We start from the raw sequence: 14608 nt of genomic DNA, 5'->3' as shown, positions 1-14608 counted from the left end.
CTCACCTTAAGATTTGACCCAGAACACTGAGTCAAAAACAGCTTTTTTACCCCTCTGGGGTCACGGGCAGATGCCACCAAATGGTAAGGAGGTCTCAGACGGATGCACAGGGACAGGGTAACAGCGATGGTGCCGCTTTCACACAGGGCACATAGAGATCACCACATAAGCAAAGAAGCAAAAAGAAATCTAATGCTCTCCGTGCGGATAAGCTGGTATCAGCCGATTAAAATCAATATACTCACAAACAGCCACTTGGAGTCATGCTTATAACAATGAGATCCCACAGCTGAGAGGATACACCGAGCAGCAGGGAAGGCTCCGCCCCCTATACGCGTTACGTCTAAGCCTATTGGGCGCTGACTTCAACAGTAGAGCATTTTTACTCTCCCAAAACCAGGGAAGGAGCCTATATTGCCACAGAACATAAGGCCTATAATCACTATTAAACGTGGATATCACAATTTATGCTAAGTTGATAGCGAATAGACTTGCCAAGTTCTTGCCATATTTAGTAAAACCAGACCAGGTAGGATTTATCCTAGGCCATCAAACAACTGATGCTACCAGAAGAATGCTTAACCTAATAGGCCAAGTGGAGGATTCTCGGGACCCTTCTCTGCTTCTTGCATTAGATGCGGAGAAGGCTTTCAATAGAATTCATTTGGGATATCTAACGAAAATGCTAGAGAAATTTGGCTTTAGAGGGGAAATACTTTTGGCGATTCTCGCACTATACTCCAAACCTTCTGCATTTGTCTTCGCGGAAGGTATGTTTTCCCAGAATTTTATGATAAACGGCATAAGACAGGGGTGCCCTCTTTCACCCCTGGTGCTTGCCCTCCTTATGGAACCCCTAGCTGAAAAAATTAGGGCGCACCCTAGAATACAGGGTATTTTGACAAATAACTGGGGAGCATAATATTACATTATTTGCTGAGGAGGTCATACTGTCTCTAGCAAACCCGGAGAGGTCACTTCCAGTAGTGCATGACATTCTCAACCTATTCAATAAAATGTCCTACTATAAAGTGAACGCTTCCAAATCTTGAATTATGAACCTATCTGTGAACGCTACCCTGAGACGGTCGCTACAAAAATCCTTCCCATACCAGTGGTCGTCTAAATCGTTGCAATATCTATGTATTAACTCGACAGCATCAACTGCTGATATATATCAAATAAATTTTGTTCCTCTGCTCTCCACTTTACAACAAGAAATGTATCGTTTGGCGAAATTTTACTTATGGTCAGGAAGACTGACGGAATTTAAAATGCTGCTCTTACCTAAGCTTCTTTAGAATTCTTCCAATACCGCTTCCCTCATCCTTCTTTACGACAGCTCAAAAACACCTGACCCAATTCATTTGGGCGAAAGGCAGAATGCGCTGCCCTCAACATATACGTTACAAATACAGGAAGGCTGGCGGTATGGGAGTTCCAAACATATGAGACTACTATAAAGCTACAATTTTGGACCAATTGAAATCTTGGTGCCAACCAAATTCAAATCAGCACTGGTATTCCATTGAACAACATTGGGTATCGCCACATACCCTAGAGTCCATTTTAATAGCTACTATCATTTCCAGAAAAATCACCCAAACTTATAGCCCAACTATATCAGCAGCCCTAACCATTTGGAACCATATGCACAAACATGGTGAACTAGCAGGTGAGAAAATTGAAATACCCAACACCTTCGACACGCTGTCTCATCTATTTCCTGATGTTTCATTCAAAAAGTGGAAAGATCTTAATATTCTGACTATAGGTGACATCACTAACAATCAAATAATAGTGATATAATCAGCGCAAACCACATACATGAATAAAGTGAGATAAATAAACAAATGCACACACAAGGCAGCCAACAATCAGTGTTAAACACAAAACACCAGTGAATAAATAAAATAAATAAATATTGCTGCGCCAAGTGAATCAATCAAAATAATGGGTAAAAATGCATATATAATAATATGAAAGTAAATCAATGCTTATACTAATTGCTAAAAAAGTAAACCATTTAATAATCCAAGTGCTTATAACCAGGTGATTGATAAAAAAGTCCCAATGGTGCAAAATATATAATAAGTAAGCAAAAAAGTTCAAATAAAACACACTTAATCTTCATCTGTCATCAAACAGTGCAAAAAGTGCTCCACACTCCATTCAGGTGCTCCCGGTGATTGGTGCAAGATTAGCAGCTCACCTTAGGGATAGATTCCAAGGAGTCATACATGCTTAAAGATTATGTGACCAGCCGCCTCTCTTCGCTTCTCCTCCGGCTGACGTCAGCAGAAGATTCTTGGCCCCTCTCACTGCAGCTGTCAGACAGGAAGAGGAGAGAGGCGGCCGGTCATGTGAGTGGGGCACTTTGAAAGCAGGTATAGACGGCATTTTTTTTTTATAAATCACACACACTCAGGAGCACACAGGATTAGGAGACAGAGCAGATAGAGAAAAAAAAAAAAAAAAAAAAAGAAGAAGAAGTCAGAGTAGCTTAACCACCACTTTAACGTGAAATTGAAATAAAAGTTTTAAAACCCGCCATCAGGTAGGGCTTTAATGACAGAAGAGACCCTAGTTGTGTGTCATAAATGCTTCTCCCTGCTTGTCAGTGGTAATGTATAGTGGAGTTGCACATGCGCAGCTAAGAGTACATAAACGGAACCACTCCGGTGTCATGACGTGACTCCTGAGCACATTAACCACTTCTGGACAGCAGATAGCTACATAACCGCATGTATTTTTTTTTAGCTACATAACCGCGGTATTTTTTTTTAAACTGCGGGCGGTCAAATTTAACATAAGGGTGGTCCCAAAGGCGGATTCACTGCAAGATAACCCGTATGGGCGGCGGGGAGAGGTGCCCCTCCCGCCGCTTCCCAGTCGTTTTCTCCGCTTACCAGACCCGCCAGTAGAGGGGAAAACAATCCGGTCTGCTGTCCCCTCAGGCAGGAAGTCGAGTGAGGGCAAGATGGCCCTCACTCAACTCTATGGCCTTGGAGGACAGGAGCGACGTTCTACATCGCTTCCTAGCAACCGATTTAAAGAGCCCATTTTTTTTCCAAGACGAAAGAAGAAAAAAAAGGATTTTTTTCCCTTTTTTTAGTGTAGATGTGAGATCTGAGGTCTTTATGACCCCAGATCTCACATTCAAGAGGTCCTGTCATGCTTATTTCTATTACAAGGGATGTTTACATTCTTTGTAATAGGAAAAAAAAGTGATCACAAAATGAAAAAAAAAAAAAAACGTAAAAATAAAAAAAAAAAAAGATAAAATAGGAAGAATAAAAAAATTAAAGCTCCCCGTTAGCTCCCATGCAGAAGCGAGCGCATATGCAAGTCGTGCCCACATTTGTAAACTGTGTCAAACCACACATGTGAGGTATGGCCGTGATCATTAGAGTGAGAACAATAATATGAGCCCTAGACCTCCTCTGTAATTCTAAACCGGTAACCTGTAGACATTTTTAAAATGTTGCCTATGGGGATTTTAAAGTACCAATGTTTGTCGCCATTCCACAAGCGTGCGCAATTTTGAAGTATGACATGTTGGGTATCTATTTACTCAGTGTAACAATCTTTCACATTATAGAAAAATAACGGAATTTTTGTAAAATCTTACCTGTAAAATTCCTTTCTCTGAGTCCTCCGACAGTCGCCGCCTCTTCATATTCGTCACAATGGGGTATTAGACTTTGCTCCGAAGGAGTAGCTAGGCAACAGAATATGTTAACATTAAAGCTTTTAACATATCCCACCCTCAAGGGGTGGTCCCCTCAGTCAATACCCTCCTACTTCCTGCAACCATATCTCAGTTTCAGTGGAATAGCAGTAGAGTATATAACCAAAACCCCAAAAGAGGGGCGGGGGCGGCGACTGTCGGAGGACTCAGAGAAAGGAATTTTACAGGTAAGATTTTACAAAAATTCCGTTTTCTCTTACGTCCTCCGACAGTCGCCGCCTCTTCATATTCGTCACAATGGGGACGTCCCAAAGCAGTGCAAACATGAGGGGTGGGAAACGCATCTGCGCCGTAAGGCAACGCAGTCTCCGCATCAAAGAAAGGAACCTTACCAAAGGAAGGAAACCAGCTGGGCAATAGGAAAAAACTTGCTCAACAGGAGCAACAACCCAGGAAAAACAAATAACCAGGGGATAAAAGACATATCCCAACAGCCAGGGATCCCAACAGGTGATCCTAGGGAACAGCCGCACTAAGAACCTTGCGGCCAAAGGAAGCATCCGCCGATGCCTGAACATCTACCTTGTAGAATTTTGTGAAAGTGTGTACGGTCGACCAGGTCGCCGCCTTACACACCTGGGCTACAGAAGCCCCATGACGACAGGCCCAAGACGTACTCAGAGATCTGGTAGAGTGCGCCTTCACAGGCACAGGGGGAACCTTCCCCTGCAAAGCATAGGCCTGTTCAATGGTCTGCCTGATCCATTTTGGCGATGGTAGAGGCCGACGCCGCCATGCCCTTCCGAGGACCCTCTGGAAGAACAAACAAGGAATCAGTCTTTCGAAAAGACTCAGTCGATTTAAGGTAAACCCTTATCGCCCGAACAACATCCAAAGAATGTAGTCTCACCTCTTTCGGATGTTTAGGCTTCGCGCACAGCGAAGGCAAGACAATATCCTCATTGAGATGGAATTCCGAAACTCGCTTCGGAAGAAAAGAAGGATTAGGTCGCAAGACCACCTTATCCAAGTGAATAACCAGATACGGAGACTTGCAGGACAAAGCGGCCAGCTCCGACACTCTGCGAGCCGAAGTGATCGCAACCAAAAAGGCGACCTTCTTGGACAACATAGACAACGAGATCTCCCTGATCTGTTCAAAAGGAGCACGTTGTAACACAGATAGAACGAGATTCAAGTCCCAAGGGGGCAGAGGATCCCTCCTAGGAGGAACCAGATGCCGCACTCCCTGAACAAAAGTGCCAACCAGGGAGTTGGAAGCCACGGGACGTTGAAAAAGAACGGCCAGCGCAGACACCTGACCCTTTATCGTAGCCAGCGCCAAACGCTGATCGACACCTGTTTGAGGGAAGGACAACACTCGGGAAACCGAGTACGTGCGGGGTGAAAACCCCCTGGACTCACACCAGGCAAACAGGCCTTCCAAGTACGGTAGTAAACCTTCCCCGAGGAAGACTTCCTCGCGTTGAGCAAGGTATGAACGACCTCAGGGGAGAGACCCCTCTCCTTCAGGACCTCCGTCTCAACAGCCAGGCCGTCAAAGCCAGCGACTGTAAAGCAGGATGGTATATCAGCCCTTGAGACAGGAGATCGTCTCAAAGAGGCAGACGCCACGGGGCGTCGACCGCCAGATTCACGAAGGCTGCGTACCAGGACCGGCGTGACCAATCCGGCGCCACAAGAATCACCGTGCTGCGTTCCGAGTGTAACCTGCGAAGGAACCTGGACAGCAACTGAATGGGTGGAAACGCGTACATCAGTTCGTACTGATGCCACGGGGCCACTAACGCGTCCGACGCGTCTGCCCGAGGGTCGCGCGTCCTTGCCACGAACCTTCTCACCTTGTTGTTGAGACGAGACGCGAACAGGTCCACATCTGGAAGACCCCACTTCGCGCACAACATCTGGAAGACAGCCGGGTGGAGAGACCATTCCCCCTGATCCAGGGTCTGGCGACTCAGATAGTCCGCCTGCCAGTTCTCCACTCCCGGAATGTGAACCGCCGTTATCGCCGGGACATGAGTCTCGGCCCAGGACAGAATGTCGGCCACTTCTCGAGCCGCTCTGGCACTCCTGGTGCCCCCTTGGTGGTTGATGTAGGCCACCGCCGTGGCATTGTCCGTCTGCACCCGAACCGGGCGGCCCTGCAGCCGGTCCGTCCAACGATGAAGACAGAGATTTATCGCACGCAATTCCAGAATGTTGATCGGAAGGGAGGACTCCCCCTCCGACCAAGTTCCCTGGGCGGACAGAACGCCCAGAACACCACCCCAGCCCGACAGGCTGGCATCCGTGGTGATCACCGTCCACGAGATAGGACGAAAAGACTTGCCCCCCCCGACACCATCGGGGACTGGAGCCACCACAGAAGGTCCCTTCTGGTGCGATGGCCCAACGAGATTTGAAGATCCAGAGATTGAGGTCGCCAGTCCCACCTGGACAGGATCTCCGCTTGGAGACCCCGGGTGTGAAACTGGGCGAAGGGAATCGCCTCGAAGGCCGAGACCATCAATCCCAGACATCTCATGCACGTCCGCAGAGAGGAGTGCGGAAAGTCCCTGAGGGACCTGACTTTCTCCTGAAGAGTTCCGAGTTTGTCTTCCGGCAGGCAGACCTTCGCCTGAACCGAGTCCAGGATCATTCCCAGGTAGGGAAGACGAACCGACGGACTCAGTGTCGACTTTGGAAAATTTATCGTCCAACCAAACTCCTGCAGAGTTTGCATCGTGACCGACAGGTCCTTCTCCAGACCCTGGCTGGTCACAGACCGAACCAGAATGTCGTCCAGATACCCCAGGACAGAGATGCCCTGGGCTCTCAATAATGCCAGAACCGGTGCAAGCACCTTGGTGAAAACCCGCGGAGCCGAGGCGAGACCAAAAGGTAACGTCACGAACTGGTAGTGATCCTCCGCAATGGCGAATCGAAGGTACCTCTGGTGACCCTCGAAAATGGGGATGTGAAGATACGCATCCTTCAAATCGATGGAGGCCATGAATTCCCCTGGAACCAGGGCAGCCACCACCGACCGCAGGGATTCCATGCGGAACTTGCGAACCCGCACAGAGCGGTTTAGAGCCTTCAAGTCCAGAATCGGACGAACCTTGCCCTCCTTCCTGGGCACGGTGAACAGATTGGAATAAAACCCCCGAAATCTGTCCCGATGAGGCACCGGAACCACCACTCCCTGAGCCCTCAGGTCTCGCACCGCCAGGTGCAGGTCCCGTAAACGCTCTGGAGACAGTTGAAGATTTGAGGGAAAAAATCTGCTCTCCGGCCGAGAGAGAAACTCGATCTTGTAACCAGATCGAACGATCTCCTGAACCCACCTGTCCCGCACGCGGGCCAACCAGGGTCGAAGAAAACCGAGCAAGCGTCCCCCCACCCCAAAACTGGGTGAGGGCGCCCCTTCAGGCCGCACTGTTATGGGCAGCGGGTCCGGACTGACCGGACTTCTGTTTACCAGACCAGAGCCTTGTCCCTTGAACGGTTTGCACAACACCGCCACGCTGTGTACACGTGCAGCCAACGGGACTAAGTCCAAGTCCGCATCACACAGATACATGACACCCTGGTGGATTTGATCCACCATATCCAGGGTCGCCGGCGAGGCCGAATCGGCCACTAGGACGCGCCTAAGCATCTGCGTCCAACTTGCGACAGCCTGGGCCGCCATGAGAGAGGCAAACAGAGCTTTAAGCATAGAACCCATAACAGAATAAGTATGACGGGCAAGAGACTCCATTCTTCTATCCGTGGCATCACGGAACACCGGGGAATCCTCTGCAGGAATCGCAGTGGATTTGTTCAAAACCGAAATTGCGTGATCCACCGGGGGTGGTACACACCACCGTTCATCAGTGGAAGGCGAAAAAGGATAACGCAGCTTGAACCTACTCGGCACAGCAAAAGGTTTGCGTAAATTGCGCCATTGTTCCTTAACAGCGCGCTGAAAATCATCATTGCAGGGAAAAACCTGCGGCGTCCTGCGTTTTCTCTGCGTCCCATAAGCCGCCAAGGCAGCGGGGGGGACACACTTCATCCTGCAAACGCAGCGTTTGTTTTATGGAAGCAATCAATTCATCCAAGATTGCAAGCTCTTCAGGCGAGCCAGGGGGAGAATTATCAACCCCCTCAACCTCAGCCTCCACCTCAGACCCCACTAGATCCAGGGAGGAGCGGGACCCCGATAAGGAGACCCCGGCCATAACAGCCCCATCACCTTCACCCTCAGAATCAGAGGAAATAGAAACTCTGGGTCTTTTAGTAGATTGAGCAGCCACCAGCATCTGCACCTGAGCAGCAAGGCCGGCCACAATAGTGGCCAAATCCCCCCCTGGGGGGGAAACAGCGGTCTCCTGGCTTTCCACCAAGGTGGCAGGAAATTTGCCATCCTGAGAATCCATTGCCCCAATATGATATGCCGGAGAATAAAGGGTTAACTGCCCCTTTAACAAGCGCGGCGAGCGCAGCCCACCGCACCACACACAAGCACAATGAGACCCCCACAGGGACAATAAACTGACACAGGCAATGGATATAGCAAGAACAGAAGGATAAAACCTGAGGAGACCCTCGCCGCTGCTGCTGCCTCGATCGGTGTACCCAGGAGAAGAGGTAGTGATGAGACCAGGGCGCTCTATTAAAGCCTATGGGAGGCTACAAGAAAATGGCCGCCATGCATGTAGAACATGCGGCCGGAGCGAGTGCAGGCAAAATGGCGCCGTTTGGCGCCGAAACCGCCGCTCCTACAGTACAGTAATGCACATAACACCATCCATATAAAAAAACATGGCAGATCGCCGCAGCGATCGCTGTATTGTGCCCAAACATGCCACAAAACATGCCCCACAGCACACAGCCTCTCACACTGAACAAGGCTGACACAGCTCCCCCCCCCCCCCTTGCAGCCCGCAGCATGCAGCAGAGTGATAGGGAGACAAACAGTGTGAACAGAGGCAGGTTACACAGTCCCAGACTGACACCCCCCCAGACAGACAGGTCCCCACATAGATACACTTACCTCTCAATGGTGTGGGGGACCCGCACAGGCTTACAAGCCGCTGCACATGAGGCAGGGAGAGTCGCATACAAGACGCACAAAATGGGGGTTAAGAAACCGCACAGCGTCCAGTGAAGTAGCCACCTCACCAAGCATCCCTGCACCGAACAGGGATGGGTCGTTCACTGTGCCAGGAGCGTTACCTGGCTGAACGCTCGATGGCAGGCTGGGAAGCCACTGACCCACGACCTGCGACCAGGGGGATCAGCCCGAGACCCAGCCTGCATGATCCTCTTCGTCAGAAGAACTAACTAATGCTGACAAAAAGAACAGCTAAGTAAAGAGAGAGAAAAAACTCAAACAAAAAATCAAAAAAGAGGAAAGAGGCTGGGGCACAAAGCCCCAGCACAGAGAGAACCAGCTACTCCTGACAAGCTAGACATTGAAACTGAGATATGGTTGCAGGAAGTAGGAGGGTATTGACTGAGGGGACCACCCCTTGAGGGTGGGATATGTTAAAAGCTTTAATGTTAACATATTCTGTTGCCTAGCTACTCCTTCGGAGCAAAGTCTAATACCCCATTGTGACGAATATGAAGAGGCGGCGACTGTCAGAGGACGTAAGAGAAAAATGGGTTAACTTTACTGTTTTCTTATTCGAAAATTTTAATTTTTTTCCCAAACATTTGGGTTTGTAAGACCGCTGCGCAAATACGGTGTGATAAAAAATATTGCAACAATCTCCATTATTCTCTAGGGTCTCTGCTAAAACAAAATATATAATGTTTGGGGGTTCTAAGTAGTTTTCTAGCAAAAAAAAAAAAAAATGATTTTAGCTTGCAAACACCAAGTGTCTAGCAAAAAAAAAAAGTGTCAGAAAAAGGCTGGGTCCAGAAGTGGTCAACAGGAGTGAACGAACGTCACTGTAGCCCAGCCTTTGATTGATAGGCAAGTTTGCCATATTGAGCTAAAATGCACTGCATACTAGTACAATATGTCATAAACCTTCTGGGGGCTCATTTAAAAAACAAAAATCTATAGCCAAGTTTATTTCTGCTTTAATGGCCCTGTAATCTATTTTTCTTGAAACCATTTGCTGCAGTGTTTTTTTCTGCCTCCTTGTATTGCCTTCAATAAGCAACTAACCCCCCCATTTACCCCTTCCCTTCACAAACAGTGAACATTGGTTGTAGTCACGTGCACTACTCTACACACTACGTATCCCATAGTCCCTAGTTCACGTAGAAAGCAAGAGAGGGTGGCTATGATCCCAATGTTAAAAAAAATTAAAATGAGTGTCAGAAAAATGTCAGAACTACTAATCTCTATATATTTTTCTAGGTCAGAGACCCAGACAGCATTGAAGTGTCAAAGTATTTGAATAAAAGTAAAGGTAACTGGCATTTTTTAAAAGGAGAGTCTAGTAAAAGCAGCCTCCATTAATCTCCCATAAGGGTGTCTCTTTAAATCAAACAAGATTATGGAAACAGTGTTTCCATAGTTAAAGCGGATTTCAGGCCTCAAAAATCGATAAAATCGATTTTGGGCCATCCGCTTGCTGAGGGCAACCGAAAAAAGAAATGGATACTGGCAATTTTTTATTTTTTGGTCACTTACCTTATTATAGAAGAAAATATACTCCCCTTCCTCCCACTTCCTCCCTCTTCGGCCAAGTCCCGCGCCGTCACCTACGGTTTGCGAAGATTCCTGGGAGCTGAACGTCATCGCTCCCAGGAATCAATGCGCCTGCACCAGGCCCGCTCGTCACTTCCGGAGCAGGTGCGGCATTAACACTGCTAAACAGCTTCTGGGCATGCCCAGAAGCTGTGCAGGGATGCCGTGCCTGCACCGGAAGTGATGAGCGGGGCCGGTGCAGTGCATTGTGGGACTCCGACGTCACGGAAGAGGACATGAAGAGGGATGCTGAGGCTTCAGCTGCCCACACCTGAGATGGCAGCGCTGGAGAAGAAATTTTCAAGGTAAGTATTTCTTCTTACAGGTAAGTGCGACCCGGGACAGTTCATAGGCTATCTATTATGGAATGTACTAGCCCTGACTGTCCCGGGGGTATTTTTAGCTCAAATTGACCCCCAAGGCCGGAACTCCGCTTTAATAAGGTGATATTATTCTACAGATAGGTATACAGTCAATTAATCGTATATAAAAGCAAGAATAAAAAACACTTCTTTAACCTACACAAGGCATGGTGTTTTCATTCTGAAGGTTGATCTGTCGTAGAAGGCGCCTCTCATAGTCTTGGTCCATGTAGACTCAGAGGTACGAGACAATAGTACACGGACAATGTACCACAATGCTCAGTTGTTCAGGACGGTGTCCAGCAGGTGCCCAAAACGCCAAGCTAAGAAAAGATACACATAAGATAATAATTAAAGCCAATCATGCCCAAATCCACCTATTTGCTAACAAAAAAAAAAGAAAACACTTGCCCATCAAAAATAAAAGCAGGGCCTTTCCACTGCTGTTCCCGGCAAATTCAATACTGGCTGGACATGGACAGAACAGCCTTAAGACACCATTACATGGGTGACATTGTTCAGGAGTAAAAGGGCAGCTGCCTCCAAAGATGAAAATAAATGATCTCTCATGTCACATGACCAGGCTGAGAAATACAGGATTTCATACTCATGTACTTACTAGTGATGCACCGAAATTTTCGGCCGAAAATGGGCTTATTCCATTTTGGCCGAAAATGGGTTAATAAATGGCGATACTAAAGATGGCCGCCGCGAGCGCAGCGCAGGTTTAAAAAAACCCGCCTCTGGCCGGCGGCCCGCCTCCCGGTGATGTCACTACTACTAGTACGATCTGTGCATGAATGAATTAACACACCGGGCAGGCGGTCGCGTGGCCGCTAATAGCTGTAACTATGTGAGCGTTTCACTTCCCTGTCAGGCATGTATCTCCGCTGACAGGGAAGTGAAGCGCTCACATAGTTATAGCTATTAGCGGCCGCTCGCCCGCCCGGTGTTAGTTCATTCATGCACAGATCGTAGTAGTAGTGACATCACCGGGAGGCGGGCCTCCGGCCAGAGGCGGGTCTTTTGAAAGGAAGGACACAGGAGGACTGAAGCTTAGAGTAAGGAGATTGCATTGGGATTGTGAGGGATGCTGAGGCAGGGGGGGGGACGCTGAGGCGGGGGGGGGGGGGGGAGACACTGAGGCGGGGGGGGGGGGGGGGAGGGACGCTGAGGCGAGCTTACCAATGGTATTAGTATTATGCAGCATGAGGGGGTTAATGTATTGCCACTGCTGGTCACCGATGAATTAGTGACTGACCAGTGGCAGTTAATTAACCCCTTTGTGCTGCATTAGTGCAACCAGTAGCAGTGCAACCAGTGTTAATTAACACTGATACTGGTTGCACTAATGCAGCACAAAGGGGTTAATTAACTGCCACTGGTCGGTCACTAATGCATCAGTGACCAGCAGTGGCAATACATTAACCCCCTCATGCTGCATAATACAAATACCATTGGTAATTAAATTAACCACTATACTGCGACAGGGTGGCAGCTACAGGTGTACGCCTGCCTGTTTTTGGTGTATGCCCCTCTTCTATCTATTTTAAAATTATTTGGGGGGGGAAAAGTCATTTTCGTTTTTCGGCCAAGGGCATCCTGCATTTTCGGTTTCGGCCCAGAATTTTCATTTCGGTGCATCCCTAGTAAGGAAAGGATTAATACAGGTTTTCCCCTTATGGTGGATGAAAGTGTGCAGAGCTTCCCAGATGGCCCTCAGTTCTCTTGTTGGAAGATTTCTTGGGCCAAGACTGATTCCATTTCCCTTGCGCTGCCTGGTGGACCATGGGAGCTCCCCAATCCCACGCACTTGCGTCTGTTGGGAATCTTAATGGATCCACCTGTGTCCAGCAACATCCCAGAGACAGATTCCAGCCACCACTGTAAGGATTGCTTTACTAGACTCGGCAGGGTCACAAGATTGTTTAGTGATTGTTGATGACCTTCTCATACTGATAACATAAACCTCTGAAGGGCTCTTATGAGAGTCTGGGCCCAAGTCACTGCCTACCTACAAAAAGGTATCAAAGCAGTATTAAACCCAAAAGCTAATATTTATTGTATTGCAGCTTACCAATGCTTAGATGTGATGGCTGTATTGGTTTCCTTTTTTAGGCTTTTCTTCTATTTTTTTTAATCTGCTAATCACAGCACAAAATCTCTAGCAGAATGTATAAATTTACATGGATGAGACCAACCACTTAACACTGACCGTGGTGGTTTAAATGATAAGCAAAACCTTTATCCCAAAAGGAAAATAACGGATTGCTGTAACTGAATATACAGTGTGAGCTGTAGTTTGGCTTCAATTTGTTAGTGGTTCTAGCTTTGCTAATACATTTAACAGCCCCCCCCCCCCCCCCCAATTGGCAATGCTGCAGTCCAATGTGCCCCTTCTGCTCATTACTCCAGAGTTGTGTGTGTCACTAATGTGTTACTGGCCAGATCCCAAGGTGAAAACAGAGGGGAAAAAGCCAAAGAAAAGAAAGCTGATGCAGCCACCACATATAATAATGATTGGTAAGCTGCAATGGATTACATTTTTGGTTTTGAGTTTAACCACTTGCTGACCACGCTATAGAAAAAAGATGGCTACAGCCTGGTTGTCCACTTGTAGTAGGGCATTATATGACGTCTTTCCAGAATCGAGACCCCTCGATTGCCCACTGCGGCACTTTGATTGCGGTCATTCGGACACAGCTGATCACATATCAGGGTAAAAAAGCCAATGACAGCAGCACTTTAACAAGCGATCAGCTGTATCCAATCACAGCCGATTACAATGTAAACACACTTACCGGTTATCGGCATTCCTTTCCTAACGTGCTAGTGTGAAAGGGGACATTTGCACTGATAATCAGGGCACTGACCACCAGTGTCCTGATTACCAGTGCAGCCCCAACAGTCCCGCCTCATCAGCGCATATCAATGAACGAGAAAAATTACCCATTTGCAAAATTTTTAACAGAAAATAAGAAAAACTTTTTTTTTTTTTTTTTTACGCTTGTTTAGCAAACAAAAACCCATGGGTAAATACCACCCAAAGAAAGTTCTGTATGAAAAAATGATAAAGATTTTAAATGGGTACAGTGCTGCATGACTGTGTAATTGTCAAAGTGCGACAGTGCTGAAAGCTGAAAATTGGCCAGGGCAGGAAGGGGGTAAAAGTGCCCAGTAGGCAAGTGGTTATTACTAGATGTCAGAGGGTTGTCCTTGACTCAAGACTAGATCAATTCAACAAGGAATTGTACACCATGCACAAGAACATCAATGCTCTTCTAACACATACCTCAACATTAAAAAGTGGGATAGTAAAGTATTTTGTGCTTCGAGTAAGTATGCCGTGTACTGTATTTGTTCTAGTTCTTACTATGCCCCTCTGTGTGCTGTCTGTCCTAACTGTGCGTGTGTGTAACTGTTTTCCCTAACTCTGCATAAGTGTGTACGTGTCTACCTGCTTCCCTAACATGGGAGTGACATTATCGCAGCCCAGCCAATCAAGCGAACAAAAGTCTGATCCCGGAAAGGAAGACTGGGAAAGATAGAAGCACCTGTGACAGCGCTGACACCGCATCGCTGGAGGGGATTGATTAGTGGGTAGATTTGCCATAAGGTACCAATATGCTGTGCATACAAGTAAATTATGACATAAAGCTCCTGGGAGCATTTATTTTTATGCACGGGTTTATTTTGCTTTATTGCAAACTAAATTTCTAGTATGGGAATGATAATGGTATTTTTGACTTACCGTAAAATTCATTTCATTTCTCTGATGTTCATTGATGGACACAACTCCCGATCTTCTTCATTGGGTTATACTGCACCCTACAGGAGTAGGACACTAGGCAGAAAAAA

The 14608-nt window shown here is 47.4% G+C and overlaps 1 protein-coding gene across 1 annotated transcript in view; it reads right to left on the bottom strand.

The window, feature by feature from the left end:
- Positions 1-14608, bottom strand: part of FZR1 (fizzy and cell division cycle 20 related 1) — a 126272-nt gene that overhangs the window by 94726 nt on the left and 16938 nt on the right. The window contains exon 2 of the mRNA XM_082243289.1: positions 10911-11073. Within this exon, the coding sequence (XP_082099415.1) occupies positions 10911-10979 (69 nt within the window). The 5' untranslated portion in view covers positions 10980-11073. The remainder of the gene's footprint in view (positions 1-10910; positions 11074-14608) is intronic.

The sequence above is a fragment of the Pelophylax lessonae genome (genome assembly GCF_965119305.1).
Source record: "Pelophylax lessonae genome assembly, chromosome: 1".
Lineage (NCBI taxonomy): Eukaryota > Metazoa > Chordata > Amphibia > Anura > Ranidae > Pelophylax > Pelophylax lessonae.
This window is presented reverse-complemented; position numbering and strand designations above follow the sequence as displayed.